General features: G+C 40.5%; 2 protein-coding genes across 4 annotated transcripts; both read right to left on the bottom strand.

Moving 5' to 3' along the window:
* Positions 1-1,477: 1,477 nt before the first annotated feature.
* Positions 1,478-13,571, bottom strand: CTXND2 (cortexin domain containing 2). 3 transcript variants are annotated; one of them, XR_007454618.1, is made up of 3 exons: positions 13,472-13,571; positions 3,828-4,123; positions 1,478-2,895 (listed from the first exon to the last, which is right to left on the bottom strand). XR_007454618.1 is itself a non-coding variant. In XM_049616342.1 (2 exons), the coding sequence occupies exon 2, from the start codon at positions 4,050-4,052 to the stop codon at positions 3,885-3,887; it is 168 nt and encodes a 55-aa protein (XP_049472299.1). In that variant the 5' UTR covers positions 4,053-4,123; positions 13,472-13,571; the 3' UTR covers positions 1,487-3,884. The 3 variants fall into 3 exon arrangements, 1 of the variants encoding a protein (XP_049472299.1); XR_007454617.1 differs by having other exon boundaries at positions 1,479-2,899; XM_049616342.1 differs by having other exon boundaries at positions 1,487-4,123.
* Positions 13,572-18,689: 5,118 nt separating this feature from the next.
* Positions 18,690-19,103, bottom strand: LOC125913398 (spindle and kinetochore-associated protein 2-like). Its single transcript, XM_049618492.1, has one exon. The coding sequence runs from the start codon at positions 19,050-19,052 to the stop codon at positions 18,690-18,692; it is 363 nt and encodes a 120-aa protein (XP_049474449.1). The 5' UTR covers positions 19,053-19,103.
* Between the last annotated feature and the right edge of the window lie 850 nt (positions 19,104-19,953).

Here is a 19,953-nt window from a genome sequence, read left to right on the forward strand (position 1 = left end):
GACAGAGAGAATCCCAAGCAGACTCTGCACTGCCAGTGCAGTGCCAGATGTGGGGCTCAAACTCACAAACTGTGAGATCATGACCTGAGCTAAAACCAAGGGTCAGACACTCAACCAACTGAGCCACCCAGTCGCCCAAGAAACATTATTAAATGAGAAGAGCAGGTGTAGAACATGGTATATAGCATGCTATTATTTGTGTAAATAATCCATTTAAAAATATATTTTCCTTACATATACATAAAAGATTACTGGAAGGATACATAAGAGATTAATACTGGTTTCTGAGAAGAGGGCAAATGGAAGGTGGCAGATAAGAACGGGAGTAAGGGTTTTCACAGTATACTACTTTATACCTTTTGAATTAAAAAAATTTTTAAGTTTATTTATTTTTGAGAGAGAGAGAGAGAGAGAGAGACAGAGAGAGGGACAGAGAGAAAGAATCCCAAGCAGGCTCTGTACCATTAGCATGGAGCCCATCATGGGGCCTGAACTCACAAACCATAACATCATGACCTGAGTTGAAATCAAGAGTTGGACACTTAACTAACTGAACCACCCAGATGTCCCTATACCTTTTGAATTTTAAAACATGACAATGGATAGTATATTCAAAATTATGACATTAAAAATGAAAAGAAAAGGAACATGCCTGGAGGGACACACACACATACATTAAAAAAAAATACTACCTTAACTTCAATTACCTCTGAATAGAAGGATTAGGAAACAAGGCAGTGTCTAGGAACTTTTTGCATTTTTACCCTTAAGTAATGTTTGAAAAACATTTTTACAATGTGCCTTTTTTACTTTCATAATAATAATTTTAAAACATCAACTCAAAAAAACACATATGGATCCCAACACACACCCACACCCACTTTGTAGATTTTAAACACTGGAAAGGGTCTAGCCAATAAAACTTCACAGACCACTTAGATCTGTAAGCTGCCAGTTTAAGTTGAGTGAAAGGAATGTTTAAGGACATCAGATTAACAGAGATGATATGAATAATAAAACCAGACAGACCCAAATTATGTGGGTTTCAACTCCCTGAGTGTACACGCCAAGGACTATCTAGCCATTGAGACTGTAAATACTCTACTGACCAATGGCTAAGCTGCTTTCTCCCCTGAACAGCATTCACACTGGCTGTGACTTTGCCTTGGGTCACTCTTTTTTTTTTTTTTTCCTTCCACAGATAATTCACTTCTGACTGATGCAATTTTTTCTCATATAGGTTACTGTAGAAAGTCAGGTAATAGTCAAACCTGTGACTCTCTAGTGACTGCATATTGATGCTCTCATCAATCATGTGTTCACCTTGCCTTTTTTTTTTTTTTTTTAAGGGGTGGGGGAAAGGTTACTATCTGATTTTGATGGGGGAATACATGGTAGCCTTCCAGTACTGACATCAATTGTGTGTGTGTGTTTTTAATTTTTTAATGTTTATTTATTTTAGAGAGAGAGAGAGAGAGAGAGAGAGAATCTGAAGCAGGCTCCGGGCTCTGAGCTGTCAGCACAGAGACTGATATGGGGCTTGAACTCATGAACCAAGAAATCATGACCTGAGCTGAAGTTGGATGCTTAACTGACTGAGCCACCCAGGAGCCCCTAATACTGACATCAGTCTTAATCTGCTTCCATTTTACCCTGACCTGCACCTTGTCCTGAATTTCTTTTTATCAAATCAGTGTACAAATCACCTTTCTCTCTCCCTCTCTTGCTCTCTCCCCTTAGTTTATCCAATATAGCACACTCTGTTCTGGTGAAGGCATAGTCTAGTATCTCCATTTCAAAGCTCTGGTTTCCCTGCCTCAATTTTCAAATAACCCTGGGAACTTACTCAGGCCAAGGAGAGGGCAGTTCTGGTTCAAGGAGTCAGAAAACAGAAACAACTATCAAGTCTCTGGTAACAGTGCATGACTGTTTATTTCTCCATACCATTTAGTATTGCTGCTAAAGTCTGGTTCAGCATTGTCCCATGAATACATGTCTTCTCTGAAGGGACTGCATGCTGGTCCAAGTTCCCGCACAAGCCCAAGTGATGCCCCACACTTAGCTTCCAAGGTTATGGCTGTCTTAGTTCACATCCACATGCTAAGTTACTGTTACCTAGAACATTTGGCCAGTATAGACCTAAGAGTTTTCACTATCACTATCTCTATCACTTACTGGGACAGACTCAGACTCAATCCTCTTCAGCAAAACCTGTGTTGAGCATTGATCCATGGCCTAGATGCCCCCTCTCCTTCTAGTGAATTCTCTTATGCGCTTTCCTGCCAGTTGGCGATGGTCTACCAAATTTCCCTAACTTCAGACTTTGGAGAGTACAGATTATAATTTCCTTCCTTCCTTCCTTCCTTCCTTCCTTCCTTCCTTCCTTCCTTCCTTCTTTTCCTTTGTTTCTTTCTGAGAGAGCACAAGTGGTGGAGGGAAAGAGAGAATCTTGAGCAGGTTCTTTGGGGCTCCGTCTCACAAACTGTGAAATCATGACCTGAGCTGAAATCAAGAGTCAGACTCTTAACTAACTGAGCCACCCAGGAGTGCCTTTTCTGTTTTCTTTTAAAAGATTCTTGGACTGATCATGATAACTACCACCATCATCGTTGTGTATTACATATGAGTTTCCTGTGATTGCCATAACCAATTACCATAGACTCGTTGGCTTAAAACAACAGAAATTTATTCTCTCACAGTTCTAGAGGCTAGCAATCCAAAATCAAGGTGTTGGCAGGGCTGTGCTCCCTCCAAAGGCTCTGATGAGAATCTTCCCTTGCCTCTTCCAGCTTCTGTTGGTTCCAGCCAAGTGTTATTTAGTTTGTGGCTGCATGACTCCAATCTCTGCCTCTGTCTTCACAGGGCCTTTTCCTCTGTCTCTCTGTATCTTCTCGTCTGTCTTTTACAAAGGACATTTGTCATTGGACTTAGGGCTCACCCAGCTAATCCAGGAAGAATTCATCTTGAGATTCTTAATTATATCTACAAAGATCCTTTTGCCAAATATGTAAAAACATTCATAGGTTTCCAGGGGAGGACATGGACGTATCTTTTGGAGGGCCCCTTTCAATCTACTAGATATTATTTTATAAATGAGGAAATGTGGGATTGAGAAAGATTAAGGGATTCTCTGAAGACAAATTGCTCCCCCTCTACCACACAGCTCTGTCCACTTGAGAAGGGTAGCAGATTTTTTTAAAACCTCACACACTAAAAAGGTCCTGTTAGACTCTTATCAAAGAACAATTGGTTCCTGCTGGCCTTATATTTGCACAACCAGAGGGATCTTCTAGGACCACCTCTAGGAATTCTGGTTTTAGGTGGGCCTTCCAAGCATTATTTTTTTAATTTTTATTTATTTATTTTGAGAGAGAGAGTGTATGAGCAGGGAAGAGGCAGAGAGAGAGGGAGACAGAGAACCCCCAAGCAGGCTCCATGCTATCAGCACAGAACCTGATGTGGGGCTCGAGCCCACAAACACAATATCATGACCCGAGCCAAAATCAGGAGTCAGGCACTCTACCAATAGAGCCACCCAGGTGCCCCAGCATTATTATATTGTATTGCATTACATCAAAAATTATGTCCAACTATCTTAAGGACATTTGATACTGGAGAATTGAAACCCATGGCCTTATTTTAATCAATGAGTTCAACCTGTCTCTGTCCCACTTTGTAACCATTTCCCTGAATAGGAATATAAACTGGCTTGTGTTTCATCCTTTTTATTATTCTCAACTCACCCTCCTGTGCCTATTGTGGAATGCCAGAGTGAGAAGGCTGACACACAGAGAGGGGAACCAATATGAAGTCCAGATCATAAACACCTGTATAGAAGATTTAATATCTCCCCTGAGGAGGAGTCTGTCAGGCTTTTTCATAGTTCAGCTCAGCGACGGTTCTGCTGTTGTGGAGCTGGCCTCATAGGGGTTCTTCACCAACTTGGCACACCGAAAAATCATCACAATTAGGAACAGAAACAGAAGAACAACAAAGGCGATGGCAAAGCCTTTGTCTACATCAATACTGCTGGACAGGCTCGAATCATCCATGGGAACACACACTTCTTTACCCTTGTAGAGCAGTAGCTACCTCCTCAGGGATCTTCAGGTTTGTCATATTCCTAGACAAAAGAGGATAAAACAAGTTGATTGGTTTGTATATGTATGTGTGTGTTTTCTTAATAACATGTCAAAACCAAAGGAGATTTGAAAAAAAAAAAAAGCAAGGCTTATTTAAGAAGCACTTATGAAATTGATAAAGTTAGTATGGGTGATGTTCAAAATATATACACATAAAAGCATAAAACCTCTGGAAAAATACTCCAAGGCAAAACATGAGCAAACATGTATAGCTCAGAAATCAACTAGAGCTTCCTTGCCTGGTAAGATCCAGGGAAAGCTACCTTGAACAGCCCAATTCTGTGTTACATCCAAATCTTTCTCTAAGATTTTTTTTTTCTTCCAAATTCTAAGAGTACATATTGTAACTAATTTGTTCTGGAGTCTTAACTTACTGGGTATGAACATAAAATTATTTTATTTTTTCTAATTACTATGTTTAACTGTGCTGTCATTCCCATTGTTTTTATATGTTTCTTTATTTTGAGAGAGAGAGAGAGTGTGTGTGTGTGAGAGAGAGCAGGAGATTGGCAGAAAGAGAGAGGGAGAGAGCTAATCCCAAGCAGGATCTCGTTGACCCACAGAGACTGACGTGGGGCTTGATTCCACGAGCTGTGAGATCATGACCTGACCCACAATCAAGAGTCGGACGTTTAACTGACTGACCCACCCAGGTGCCCCTGTCATTCCCATCTTTTAATGAAAAATGAAGTACATCCCAGAAGGGATCAATTTTGGTTATTAAAACTTAGTCCACTTGGGGCGCCTGGGTGGCTCAGTCGGTTGAGCGGCCAACTTCGGCTCAGGTCATGATTTCGCGGTCCGTGGGTTCGAGCCCCGTGTCAGGCTCTGTGCTGACAGCTCGGAGCCTGGAGCCTGTTTCAGATTCTGTGTCTCCCTCTCTCTGACCCTCCCCTGTTCATGCTCTGTCTCTCTCCGTCTCAAAAATAAATAAACGTTAAAAAAAAAATTAAAAAAAAAAAAACTTAGTCCACCAAATCAACACTGAAAGGAAGAAAAGCAGAAAACTCCCACTTCCCGATTTCAAAACTCACTGTAAATTTACCATTATTAAGACAGTGTGGCACTAGCCCAAGGATAGACATATAGTTAGGTGGGATAGATTTGGAAGTCTAGAAATAAACTCATATATCTATTGTCAACCGATTTTTGACAAGGATGCCAACACCATTCAGTGAGGAAAGAAACATTGTGCTGGGACAACGGGACAGCCACATGCAAAAGTATGAAGTTGAACCCTTACTTAACACCATATATAAAAACTACCTCAAAATAGATCAAAGACCTAACTCTGCAAAGCTCTTAAAAGAAAACAAAAGAGTAGATCTTCATAACCTTGGATTTGGCAAAGAATTTTTAGCTATTACATCAAAAGCACAAGCAACAGCAGAGAAAAATAGGTAAGTTGGAATTTGTCAAAATTTAAGACTTTTTCAAGTGTCTGTCAACAGATGAATGGATAAAGATGTGGTGTATATATGTATATAAAATGGGATTTTACTCAGCCACAGAAAGGATGAGACCTCGCTGTTTATGACAACATGGGTGGACCTAGAGGGTATTATTCCAAGTGAAATAAGTCAGACAAAGACAAACAACGTATGATTCGTTATGTGTGGGCTCTAAAAAAAAAAACAAACAAAAAACCCCCAAAAAACAACCTAAAAAACAAAGAATTAAACAAATAAAAAGCAGAAATATATCCATAAATATAGAGAACAAACTAATGGTTACCAGAGGGGAGGGATGTGAGGTATGGGCAAAATGGATGAAGGGGAGTGGGAAGTACAGGCTTCTAATTATGGAATGACTAAGTCATAAGGATAAAAGGGACAACATAGGGAGTATAATCAGTGGTATTGTAATAGCATTTATGGTGACAGGTGGTAGCTATACTTGTGGTTAGCAAAGCACTAGCATATAAATTTGTCAAATCACTAACTGTTGTATACCTGAAATTAATGTAACATTGTAACATTGTGTATCAACTATACTTCAGTTAAAAAAAAGAAAAACATTTAGGGGCACCTGGGGAGCTCAGTCACTTGAGCGACCAACTCTTGGTTTTGGCTTGACTCATATCATGCTCTCATGGTTGATGAGATTGAGCCCCAAGTCTGGCTCTGCGCTGACAATGCAGAGCCTGCTGGGGATTCTCTCTCCCTCCCTCTCTGCCCCTCCCCAACTCATGCTCTCTTTCTCTCAAAATAAATAAAGAGATTTGAAAAAAAAATGTTTAAAACTTCTGTTCTTCAAAGGACACTATCAAGAACGTGAAAAGACAACCCAAAGAATGGGTGAAAATATTTGCAAGTCATATATCCGATAAGGGACTTCTATCTAGAATATATAAAGAATTCTTATAACTAAATAAAGGGAATACAAATAACCTAATTAAAAATTGGGCACGGGGGGCTCCTGGGTGGCTTAGTCAGTTAAGTGTCCGACTCTTGATTTCGGGTCAGTTCATGATCTCACAGTTCGTGAGTTTGAGCCCTGTGCTGACAGCACAGAGCCTGTTTGGGATTCTCTCTTTCCCTCTCTCTCTGCCCCTCCCCTGCTTGCACTCTCTCTCTCTCTCTTTCTCCCTCTCTCAAAATAAATAAACTTTTTAAAAAACTGGGCAAAGGATCTGAGTAGACATTTCTCTAAGGGAGTTATACAAATGGCCAATAAGCAGATGAAAAGATGCTGAACATCACTCATCATGGGGAGTTATCAATCAACAGGCATAAAATTGTAGTTAAGCAAGATGAACCAGCTCTAGAGATCTGCTGTACGACATTGTACCAGTAGTAATGATAATGTATCGCACACTAAAAAATTTGTTAAGAGGGTAAATCCCGTTATGTGCTCTTACTATGATAAAATGAAAGAAAGAAGTTGGCTGAAGCAGCCTGTAGCAACAGAAAAGAAGGCAGAATTGGGGCACCTGGGTGGCTCAGTCAGTTGAGCGTCCAACTCGGGTCACGATCGCATGATTTGTGAAATGGAGCCCCTCGATGGGGCTGATAGGGTAGAGCCCACTCTGGATTCTCTCTCAGCTCCTACCCTGCAGGCGTGCATGCACTCTGTCTCTCTCTCTGTCTCTCTCTCAAAATAAATAAATAAACTTAAAAAAAACTTTAAAATAAAAGAAGGCAGAATTGAGATTGATCAAGGAGAATTTTTTTTTTTTCCTGAGGGCCAGATAATGACCCCATAGATAGGGACCAACCCCGGGCATCATTCGAAAGAGGATCTAGCCTGAAAGGGATTCCTGCTGGAAGGAAGTTACCTTAACAGAAAGTGGTTGGAGGTAGACTTGGATTCAGTGCTGTAAAGCCAGTGGAGGGACATTGATTCTAAGGGATCTGCAGTTAGATAACCCTAGTGAGGGAACTTCTGAGTAACCCATGAGAAGTACATCATGAAAGAAAGAACCCTGAACATCCTCCAAGCCTAGAGAGAAAGAAAATGCAAACAGATTTGTTTTGAAAAAAAAAAAAAATGGTTTAGTGAATCTTTTGGGAACACAGAGAGAATGCTTGTTTCATAAAAGATTAGTTTGGGACAGCTGGGAGCTAAGCAGCTCTGGGAAACAATATCAGTAATTGTCTTCACGATGGGCAGAATTGTACCTTTGGCAGAGAATTGTAAGGAAGTGGTTTTGAGACTGAGGATAAAAGATGGGACGCCTGGGTGGCTCAGTCTGAGTGTCCAACTCTTGGTTTCTGCTCAGGTCATGATCTCATGGTTATGTGAGTTCAAACCCCACACTGACAGCGTGGAGCCTGCTTGGGATTCTCTCTCTCTTTCTCTCTCTGCCCCTCCCCCACCTCAAAATAAACTTAGAGAAAATGCTTATAAAAAAAAAGACTGGGGTAAGAGAAAAACTAGTCTGGGGCTCCTCCTGGCAGCTGGAAATGTGGGAAAATTTGTAGATATTTGTATTCCCCTTAATATCTCATGTACATATATATCACATTATTGATTTCCTCACCTTTCTACAGTGCTTTTCAGAGCAGGGTCATGTGGAACTCTTGTGTTCCACATTTCAGTAGCTTCTTACTCCCTACATCTATTAATATCCTTTTGGGCCTACTTCCAAAATTATCTCTCAAGTCAACTCTTTCTTCCTTCCTTCCTTCCTTCCTTTCTTTCTTTCTTTCTTTCTTTCTCAATTCCCTTTATTCCCATGGTCATCACTGTACTCTAGGTCATCAAATACCAGACTCCTGCAAATACTCTCAGAATTCCTGAAAATACTTGTGTTCCCTTCCAAACCACAAAGTGGTCTTTAATAAATGGAAATCCATCAGTCTTCTGATTAAAATCTGTCACCAGCTGCCTACAGTCTTCAAACTTTTTAATGGGGTTCCAAGGCTCTCCATAATTTGATCTAACCTTGTTTCTTGCCACTCTCTCCTTCGTACTTTGTGACCCAGAAATGCTGGACTTCTCACAGTTCCGTGACTTTTGCATGATCCTCCTTTGCCTCTAAGCCTTGTCATTAATATTCTCTTTGTATTATTTCCATCCTTCTATATTCAACTTTTAGGCTTTAGATTAAATGTTAATTTTCCAGGGAGATATTCTAGTAATATTCACTATGGTTTACTACGATTACTTCAGAGTCTGTCTTCTGTGACAAAATAGTAATCCGACCTGAAAGTAGGATTTGTTTGTTTTTTATACTAAAAGTTTGGGATATATTGGCTATTCAATAAATATCTGTTCAATGAGTGGATGTAGCACTACACTCTGCTAAAGTGGGCATGTAAAAAATGCTGAACAAATGAATGACTTTGAGAACGTGGCATTGAGTTAAGACAGGAAAAGACTATTGGTGATCTCAAAGAAAATAGTGTCAGCAGAGTGGTAAAGAAGTAATCCAGCCTTCGGTGGATTAAGCAGGAAAGGGCAGTGAGGAAATGAAGACACTAAGATTTTACATCATTTATGAGGAGTTCAACTGGGAAAGAAAGAAGAGAAGTAGAATAGCTAAAAGCCTACTGCAGAATCAGGCAAAGGATTCCTTTTCAAAGACGGAATGAAAAGGTATCAGGTAGGATGCATTTGGTTGCAAGTGACAAAAAGTTCACGTGAGTGATATTAAACAATACATGGAATTTATTAACTTATGAGGCTGAAGTCCAGAGTAAAGTTAACTTTAGTTATGGCTGGATCCAGAGATTCAAGGTGTTACCAGGGTTCTGCCTTGATATGTCTATTATATTTCACAGTCCCACCTTTCTTCTATGTTGAGTTTATACACAGGCTGATTTCCTATAGTAGCAAGAATGGCCCCAATAAATCCAGACCTCTTATATTCCCTCTTCACATTCTCTCTTCCTCCCCAAGTCCAGAGGAAGAAAGAATACTTTTATATCACTCAAGATTCTTTGTTGCAAGCAACAGAAACAATGTCCCTCACCTGAGCAAAAAAAAGTATTTATTGCAAGGAAGAGGCTAGTCAGCTTCCAGAATGAAGTAGAATTGGTCTTATAAAATAGGCAGAAATCAGGGGCGCCTGGGTGGCTCAGTCGGTGTCCGACTTTGGCTCAGGTCATGATCTCACAGTCTGTGAGTTCGAGCCCTGCGTCGGGCTCTATGCTGACAGTTCAGAGCCTGGAGCCTGCTTCTGATTCTGTGTCTCCCTCTCTCTCTGCCCCTCCCCCATTCATGCTCTGTCTCTCTCTGTGTCAGCAATAAATAAACATAAAAATTAAAAAAAAAAAACAGGCAGAAACGAAGGGAGACGAGGCATTGGGAACCAACCACAGTCATGTTCAGCACAGGAGAAGTCTGGTTAGGGCACTGCTGGCACTGGATGATTTTGTTGGGCACCGCGGCTACCATCATTGGATACGCCCACTTCTGCCCTGCCTGAATTATAAATTGTGTCATCTTTGTGTCACTCAACATTCCAGTCCCTGGCGCCTATGCAAGGATGACACACAAATTCATGAAGCCTTCCATCCCCCCCCCTTTTTTCTTTTCCTTTATTTGAGAGAGAGGGAGAGAGAGAGAGAGACAGAGAGAGAGACAGAGAGAGAGAACGTGTGAGTGGGGAGAGGGGAAGTAGGAGAGAAGGAGGGAATGTTAAACAGGCTCCACGCTCAGCATGGAGCCCGACATGGGGCTTGATCCCACCACCCTGGGATCATGACCTGAGCTGAAATCAAGAGTTGAATACTCAACTGACTAAGCCACCCAGGGAATGCCCTGAAGCATTCCATATTTTTAAGTAACTGGAATTTAAATAAAAACTTGGGAGGAAAAACAATCATAATGAGTCTTGAAAGTCAACATAAAGAATTCGAATTTTCTTTTCCAGGCATGGGGGAACCATTGAAGGATTTAGAACAGATAAGTGAGAGCAGGGGCCATATCTTACTGTACCTCCCACTGACCCTAACTGGAATGTAAGCTCTAAGCCTTAGTCTGTGTCCCATTAGTGACATAGCTTCAGTGCCTATGGCAGGGCTGGCACATTGTAGCTGTTTAGTATACCTACATAAATGAATTAGTATCTGTATCAGTGCCGGGAATATTGGGCATATACAATTCATGCTTGTTGAAGGAAGGAAGGTAAATCATCAAAGCCATGCTCTAAAAAGATAGCTGGCAACAATATATAAAAGATATTGGAGACAGCAAATAGACACCATAGGGTGGAAAACAATTAGAAGGAGTTGTAACAGTCTTTTTTTTAAAAAATTTTTTTTAACGTTTATTTATTTTTTTGAGACAGAGAGAGACAGAGCATGAACAGGGGAGGGTCAGAGACAGAGGGAGACACAGAATCTGAAACAGGCTCCAGGCTCTGAGCTGTCAGCACAGAGCCCGACGCGGGGCTCGAACTCACAGACCGCGAGATCATGACCTGAGCCGAAGTCGGCCGCTTAACTGACTGAGCCACCCAGGCGCCCCAGGAGTTGTAACAGTCTTAGCAAGAGGCAAGAAAAGTATAAACTAGGATAACATAGTAACAAAAAGGAAGGAATGGATGAGAAAGGATTTGACATGACTTATACATTAGATGAACATATGGGAGGAAGAAGTGATAAAGATGACCTGGGGTTTGACTTTGGATGGCTGAAAGAAAAATGCTGCCATTAATAGAACAATTTATTTTAGGAATTAGCAGATATTCAAAGGGAATATGATGAGTTCAGTTTGGAGTAGGTTGAATTTAAAGGCACTGGTGTGATATGCTCAAGAGGCAGAAATGTGGGACTGAAGTTTAGGAGTAAAGAAGAGCAAGATCTTTAGAGCTGAGTCACCCAGATGCAGGGTAGTTGAAATCATAGAAGTAGATGAGATGGCCAAAGGAGAATTTGAAACAAGGGAATGTCTGCTTCTACGGTGGAGGAAAGAGAGCTAGAAACCACAGATGGAATAGTTATAGTAGGAACACCTGAAGAATGGAGAGTCATGAAATTGAAGCGATGAGATAATTCAAGGAGGTGTGTTACCAAGAGCCTCAAATATTGCAGAGGGATGGAAAACGTTCAGCATTTGGAAATTGGAAAACATAAAATCATCTCTGATTTTCCTCCTTATCTCATTGAATCTGAATTTCTGAGCTTTTTTTATTTTTGTTTTTTTCAATGTTTATTTATTTTGGGAGAGAGAGAGACACACACAGAATCTGAAGCAGGCTCCAGGCTCTGAGCTGTCAGCACAGAGCCCGATGGGGAGCTCAAACTCATGAACCGTGAGATCATGACCTGAGCCAAAGTCAGACGCTCAACCGACTGAGCCACCCAGGCGCCCCTTGAATTTCTGAACTTTGAATCAAAGGTCTCTAGTTCACTTATTCAAACTTCTCACTCACAGATGCTAAATTCCAATAAGCTAATTTTGATCCTGTTAGGCTGATACCTTTCCTCCCTCCACCTCAAAAAGTAAAATACAGGGGCACCTGGGTGGCTCAGTCGGTTAAGCGGCCGACTTTGGCTCAGGTCATGATATCGCGGTTCGTGAGTTCGAGCCCCGCGTCAGGCTCTGTGCTGACAGCTCAGAGCCTGGAGCCTGTTTCAGATTCTGTATCTCCCTCTCTCTGACCCTCCCCTGTTCATGCCCTGTCTCTCCCTGTCTCAAAAATAAATTAAAAAAAAAGTTAAAAAAATTAAAAAAAAAGTAAAATACATTCTTATTAAAAAAGGAAAAGGAAAGAAAAAGGCTGATGTTGTTTTGGTTCCAAGTATGCCATGCATGCTCTTGGCTCTTATTTTCATATTCAGGGATCATATCTAGGTTTTATAAGGCCTGAAGTTTATACAAGTTGGACGTTTCTCTTTAAAAAAAAAAAGCAAGATTTTGAATACAAAATTATGTAAAAAGTTTTTTAGAATGCAAAAAAAAAAAAATCACAAATTATTGCAGCCTTGGATATTCAGTTTCCTTTCCTCTAAGACCTCTTAGGCAGGGGTGCCTGGGTGGGTGAGCATCAGACTTTTGATTTCAGCTCAGGTCGTGATCCCAATATTGTGGAATTGAGCCCTGTGTCAAGCTCTGTACTGAGCATGGGTCCTGCTTGAGATTCTCTCTCTATCCCTCTGCCCATTTCTCCAGCTTGTGGATGCTCCTCTCTCTTGAAAAGAAAAAGAAAAATTCTTTAAGACCTTTTAGGTAAAGTCACTTTTCTTGGCAGATAAATCCAAAACCTTTTTTCCATGTCCTAGAATTTTTAAAGTGGTTCTTAAGGTTCCTGTTTTATTTGAGATGAGCAGCAGAAATGCTCAGGACTAGAATAGGGAAAAGGAGATAGGGCAGGAATCTATCGGTTTATGTAAAGTTTGGTACTGCTAAAGTAGGACACACAACAACAGCAGTTACAAATCTGTATCGGATGTTAGTTCCACTTTCACTTGATACTTCCCCGAAAGATTAATCCCTTCTTCCTTTCCTATGTTGCCTTCTCAAATCACTTCATTTCCCCCATCTGTTGCCCTGTATTTCTTAAAGATAAATATACAAAAACCAAAACAAGACGACAACAAAAACAACCTAAAAAGACCCAGCTTTTCTGTCCGGGCCATAAGTTTACTCTAAAGGGAGAGGTGATGATGAAGAAATACAATAATGACGCTCTCCTACTATAATCCCTAAAATCAAAGACATCCTCTAGACAATAGGACCCACAGGGGTTCCCCAAGCTTGTTTCAAAACAACATTGTACCTTGTAAAGTTTCACTTTTGCATAAAAGCCCTTTACTTTTCCCTCAGTCATTTCCCTAGTACTTCCCAAGTTTGCGGAGAAGCTCTACAAAACTCAGAAGGATTGTTGTAATTATTCCCATAAAAACTTCACTAGAAAGACAATACAGATAGTTATTTACCTCTTGAGAGAGTGATAGCCAAGGCTGGCTGTTGGCAGGGCAGTCTCTTCTTGCTCAAGCACATCTCTTGGCAGCCTCTCCCCTTTTTATCAACGCCCTCTTGCGAAAGGAGAGTGATTGGTAGCTCTGTCCCTTCCCCACTCCCACGCTGAACTCAGAAGCTTCATGAATAGTTCAACTAAAACATGATCAAGTTTCAGACACTCCCATAGTGAGTGAGAAAATGATCCACTAGATTAAATTGGAGCCCAGTTCAGTAGAAGAATATTTCCACAACTCTCCAAGGGCTGGGGCAGCCAAGGTTAATAGCTCAAGTAATACCTTGTAAGTGGATCACATGGTTGGTAGAAGATGGGTCAGGAGCCAGCTTTTTGGTCTCTGCAATGGTTCTCTGGATTAACGGTGACATGTGGGACATTGTTAGAAATGCAAATTCTTGGACCCTCATCCATGCCTTAATGAATCAGAAACTTTAACCAGCCCTTCTAGGGGGACTGTAATGTATGCTCAAGTTTGGGAACTATTTACCAACAAGATCAGTTGAAACTCAAAAATTTGCTTTTTCTCAAAAAGAATTTACTTAGAACATTTGAATCAGAAAAGTCTAAACTATTTTACTTAGTATTAGGTATTACATGTGTTCATATATAGCGAAATTTACTATTTCCTCTAAGGTTTTATTTGGTTCATCAAAAAACTTTTAGGGGTGCCTGGGTGGCTCAGTCGGTTAAGACTCTAACTCTTGGTTTCAGCTCAGATCATGATCTCCTGGTACCTGCGTGGGGCTCGGCGTGACAGAGCAGAGCCTGCTTGGGATTCTCCGTCTCCCTGTGTCTCTGCCCCTCCCCAACTTGTGCTGTCTCGGTCTCTCTCTCTCAAAAACAACAACAACAAAAAAAACAAACAAAAAAACGTTTATAGGGTGTATGTATGTGTGTGCATGCACGCTCCCGTGCAAACTTGTCTATCTGTATTTACATATGCTTATAAATATACAGAATATTTCTGGAGAGAATTATTCTGGGGCTTCAAGATGAGAAATTGGGTGGTTTATATTGTACCATGTACATATTATCTACTCAAAAAATTGTTTTGAGTATTAGATAAATTTTCAAAATATTATCAACCTTTAGAAAAGTAACTCTTCTGGAAGAGGTGCTATATTTAATAAATTTTACTGAATCCCAATAATGTGTCACTCATTTGCTAGATGCTGGGGACAGAATGGAGAATGAGGTATGGTCCCAGCTCTCACTTTTATTTTTCCAAATAATATGTAGCAATTTAAATTCTAAATGTAGCAATTAAAAATATTTTCAGTTTCCAAATTCTAAATGTAGCAATTTAAAAATATTTGGTGGGGGGAATCTGGGTGGTTTAGTCGGTTCAGAGTTGGACTTTAGCTCAGGTCACCATCTCAAAATTTGTGAGTTCGAGTCCCGCATCAGGCTCTGTGCTGACAGCTCAGAGCTGGGAGCCTGCTTTGGATTCTTTGTCTCCCTCTCTCTCTCTGTCCTTCTCCCACTTGCACTCTTGTCTCTCTCTCTCTCTCTCTCTCTCTCAAAAATAAATAAACATTTAAAAATATTATTGAAGAAAATAATCTGTCACTAATTCTTGGAGGAAAATAAAATAAAATAATTTTCTGTTTCCAAATTTCTCTTGCCCTGACCATACAATCACAAATTGTGTGGGAGAGGTGTTTTCAGGGTAGGAAAAACTAAAGTCTGAAACAAAACCAGGCTTTGCTGCTCATTATGATAGCTACCATTGTTTAGTGATGGACCTTAAAACAAAATTGCTGCATATTTCTGTTTTTTTTATAATTATAGATGTCCTTCAAACATTACAGAAATATGTACCAAAATATAGAAATCTCCTATTAATCCTATGCTCCAGAGACAAACTATTAATAGTTCGGTGGATTTTTCCAGCTTTAATTTCTATATTTATTATAATTATTATCATTTACAAGATAATGTTCATTTTATGCTTTTTTCCCCATTTAATAATATACCTTGGACATCTTTCTATTTTAATACATTTAGATCGACTTAATTCATTTTAATGGCTGCTAAGTATGTAGGTACTCCATTACATACATATCCCTGATTTTTTTTCACTATTAGTGGGCATTTGGGTTGTTTCAGATTTCTTTTTTTTTTAATTATTTTTACACTTATTTATTTTTGAGAGACAGAGCACAAGTGGGGGAGGGGCAGAGAGAGAGGGAGACAGAATTCAAAGCAGGTTCCAGGTTCTGAGCTGTCAGCACAGAGCCCGGCAAGGGGCTCGAACTCACAAACCGTGAGATCATGACCTGAGCCAAAGTCGGTTGCTCAACCAACTGAGCCACCCAGGAGCCCCTCAAATTTCTTAGCAACATTGCAATGGGTATCCTTGCACATATTTTTCTGAGCACTTGTGGAAATGTTTTTGTGAGATAAATTCCTCAAAATGGTAAAAATATAAATGCTAGGTTGTAGGATATAAATATTTAGAATACTAACAGGTATTGCCAAGTCACACACTAGAAAGGTTATTGTAATATACAAAATAGGTATGAAAGTGTTTATTTTTCCAGTGTCACCAATATAGGTTACTTTCAATCTTTGAAATATTCGTCCAGCTAACAGGCAAAAACAACATCTCAGTTTTTAAAAACTTGCATTTCTCTGGGGCGCCTGGATGGCTCTGTCAGTTAAGCATTTGACTTTGGCTCAGGTCATGATCTCGTGGTTTGTGGGTTTGAGCCCTGTGTTGGGGTCTGCACTGACAGCTCAGAGCCTGGAGCCTGCTTTGGATTCTGTGTCTCCCTTTCTCTCTGCCCTTCCCCTGCTTGTCCTCTCATTCTCTCTCACTCAGAAATAAAACAACAACAATAAAACAAAAACATAAAAAAAAAAACCCTTGCAGTTCCCTCATTAATATGGTATTTGAATTTTTGTTTGTACATCACTTTCAGATATCCTGTACCTATCCTTTCTCTTCTTGTCATTGGGCTATTCCTCTCTTATTCATTGATTTAAAGGTTATATATATACATATACACACACATACTGACAATATATTTTTACTTTTGTGATATATGTTCTCAGTTTCTGTCCTTTGACACTCCCACTCCCTCACATTTGAAGGTGCTATCAACATCAGCTTCCAGAATTTAACCTCTCTGCTCAGCCCCATAACCTCTCCTAGCTTCTCTTGTTTCCCTGACCAGTCTCACCTCCTTCTGCAGCTCTAGAATCTCCCACCCCCAAGATACTGACCTAATTTGTCAACCTGTTCTCTAATCCTGGGTAAATTCCTCAGTTTGCTTCTGATATTGGCAGACCAAGTAGTAACATTGCTCTGTAGTTTCATGAACATTTATGCCTTCTGACTTTAGGGTCTCAGAGAAGTAGAACATCATTTTATGTATACATTCTTAGTCATACACTTCCCCAAATTACCCACAGCTCTGTAGCTAGAACCAACAGCATTTCTACCTTTTGTTCTCAGCAGAAGTTTGACCTATTAACTCTTTGAGCATCAAAGCCACTGCGTATGAGTCAACACCTCTCTTTCTTCCACTTCAAAATGTTTACACATTTTCAGGAAAATGTGCCTTGGTTTTTTGAGAGTAATATGTCCATATGTGGCCTAACCTATCTGCTGGTCTCCTCCAGCACCAGGTCTTACTTGTTTTCTCAGGCATATATATTTTCTTCATCTTTAATTTGCAACGCTTTTCACAAGCTCAGTCTGTAGACATACTTTTCTATTTGTACTCTACGTACCCATCCCAGCTACCATCTGATTACTTTGCCTTCGTTGCCTTTCTTTCTTTCTTTCTCTTTCTTTCTTTCTTTCTTTCTTTCTCTTTCCTTCTTTCCACCCTTCCTTCCTTCTTTCCTTCCTTCCTTCCTTCCTCCCTTCCTTCAAGTTTTTATTTATTTGGAGAGATGGAGAGAGTGTGCACACGCATAGAGGAGGGGCAGAGAGAGAGAGAGAGGGAGAGAGAGAGAGAGAATCCCAAATAGGCTCAATACAGTCAGCACAGAGTCCAGAGCCCAGAGTGGGGCTGGAACCCACGAACCGTGAGATCATGACCTGAGCCAAAATCAAGAGTTGGATGCTTAACCAACTGAGCCACCCAGGTGCCCCTTCATTGCCATATTTCTTAGTGTTTTTTTTTTTAATGTTTATTTTTGAGAAAGTGTGAGTGGAAGAAGGGCAGAGAGAGAGGGAGACAGAGGATTAGAAACAGGCTCTGTGCTGACAGCAGCTTGGACTCACAAATGGTGAGACCATGACCTGAGCCCAAGTCAGATGCCCAATCGACTGAGTCACGAGGTGCCCCCATATTTCTTGAAAAGGTGTTGTATGCCAGCTATCTGACTACGTTTACTCACTTTCTGTACACTCTCAGTCACTCAACTATGGTTTCTGCTGCATCTACTCTCCTTAGATTTGCTCCTCCTCATCTCTGAACACGTGATGCTATTGCCCAAAATCTTTTATCTCGAAATTCCTTTTGCTTCCATTGCTTCTTCCAGATTGCCTCTTCCTTCTTCCATCATCTGAAACAGGCATTTCTCTCTTTCTTTCTTTTTTTTCTTTCTATCCTTTAATTTCCAAAGCATGGTCATTCACGTTTGACTGCATAAATGGTGCATAAATATTCTCTTACAGTAGGCCAGGACATCTATGGTATCCCAATTATACAAAAACAGATGCAAAATAGTGTTAAACTTCCTTGTCTGAAATTATAAGACTAAGTGGGTGTGCATATATTTTTCAAATTTTTTAATGTTTACTTATTTTTGACAAAGAAAGACAGAGCATGAATGGGGGGGAGGGGAAGGGCGCAGAGAGACAGGGAGACATAGAATCCAAAGCAGGCTCCAGGCTCTGAGCTGTCAGCACAGAGCCTGACGTGGGGCTCAAACTCACGGACCATGAGATCATGACCTGAGCCGAAGTTGGATGCTTAACTGACTGAGCCACCCAGGTGCCCTTTATTCCCATCCCATCCTTTCAGCTGAACTTTATTGATTACTCTTTGGCCTCCTTATGTTCCCCTATCTTGTGAAAGGCATCAATTATCCAGTCAGTCAAGCCAAATCTCCTTCCCATCCCCCTACCTCTAGTCATCAAGTGCTGAAAAGACATCTTCCTAAAATTTTCTGGAATGGATCTCTTCTCCATGAGAGTTCTCTTTGGCAAGTCCATTTCTTCATAACTCTGACATGTGAGATTTTAATTGCTCTGCCACAGTTTTCTCTTTAGTCCACAGTGACAGCTCTAAGTCTGTTTGCTTTTGTAGTTCTTGTATTATGGTCGTAGTCTTAAGGACAGTGGCACAAACACAGCTCTTAGTCTCTTTCTGCCCAACAGCTAATGGCTTAAAGCATGCATGCAAAGTTTGATACTGAGACTTTATTGCTAATGATTCCATTAAGAGTGTAACTGGATTTTTCTTGCTTGCTGACTCAGAATGATTAGTCTTGATTTCATATTCTGGTCTGTACTGAATGTAATCTGGATCAGAGTTAGCTTTCTGGAACATCAGTTTCATCTTGTTGACCTCTGCCTCCATCTTGAATAGTTGACATTCCTCAGACTGAAACAGGCATTTCTTGAGGCATTTTTTTGTGTCCTTTTGCCTCTCTCTTTTAACTAAGGTGCTAGCATTCTATGAAACCACAGTGTCTTGCAGTTGGTGAAGTTTACATCTAGGTCCCAACCTCTCTTTTGGGCAGATGCCCTATGATTTCATATGCTTAATAAGCATTTTTACCTGGCTGTCCTACCAACCAATCCAACAAATAAATATGAACAGAACAAACCTGAACTTCCAGTTAGCCCCTATCTCTGTTATTGATATTATCCCAAATCCTTCTTTTGACGTCACAGCTTCCTTTCATTCCATTCACGTACAGTTCCATGGCAACACTTTTTGATTATTTGTCAAAACGGTACTTGTGGCAATCATTGTCTTTTCAGTTTCATTGACCTGTGTCAGAACCTTGTAATTGCTGTCCTGGGTTTCTGCAGTAGCTACTTACCTAAGTGGATTTTCTGCCTGCAGTCTTCACCCCCCCCCCCCCCCAAAAGAAAACCTGGATCAGTGTTCCTTAAAATTTTAACCTCCAGGAGTGGGGTTTCTGGATGAAAGATGAATGTTTAAAAACACATAAATATGTCCTATGCGACATTTGGAACATACTTTTACCAAAAAAAGTCACTTGTGGGGCATCTGGGTGGCTCAGTCAGTTAAGCATCGGACTTTGGCTCAGGTCATGATTTTGTGAGTTTGAGCCCCGCATGGAGCTCTGTGCTGACAGCTCGGAGCCTGGAGCCTGCTTTGGATTCTGTGTCTCCCTCGCTCTCTGCCCCTCTCCTGCTCCCACTCTGTCTCTCTTCTCTCTCTCAAAAATAAATAAAGTTAAAAAAAATTTTTTTAAGTCATTTGTCATTTATCTGAAGTTTAAATTGAC

The sequence above is a fragment of the Panthera uncia genome (genome assembly GCF_023721935.1).
Source record: "Panthera uncia isolate 11264 chromosome C1 unlocalized genomic scaffold, Puncia_PCG_1.0 HiC_scaffold_4, whole genome shotgun sequence".
NCBI classification, from domain to species: domain Eukaryota; kingdom Metazoa; phylum Chordata; class Mammalia; order Carnivora; family Felidae; genus Panthera; species Panthera uncia.

Coding starts and splice junctions, on each gene's coding strand:
- CTXND2 (XM_049616342.1), bottom strand. CDS start 4,052: ATGGATGATTCGAGCCTGTCCAGCAGTATTGATGTAGACAAAGGCTTT.
- LOC125913398 (XM_049618492.1), bottom strand. CDS start 19,052: ATGGAGGCAGAGGTCAACAAGATGAAACTGATGTTCCAGAAAGCTAAC.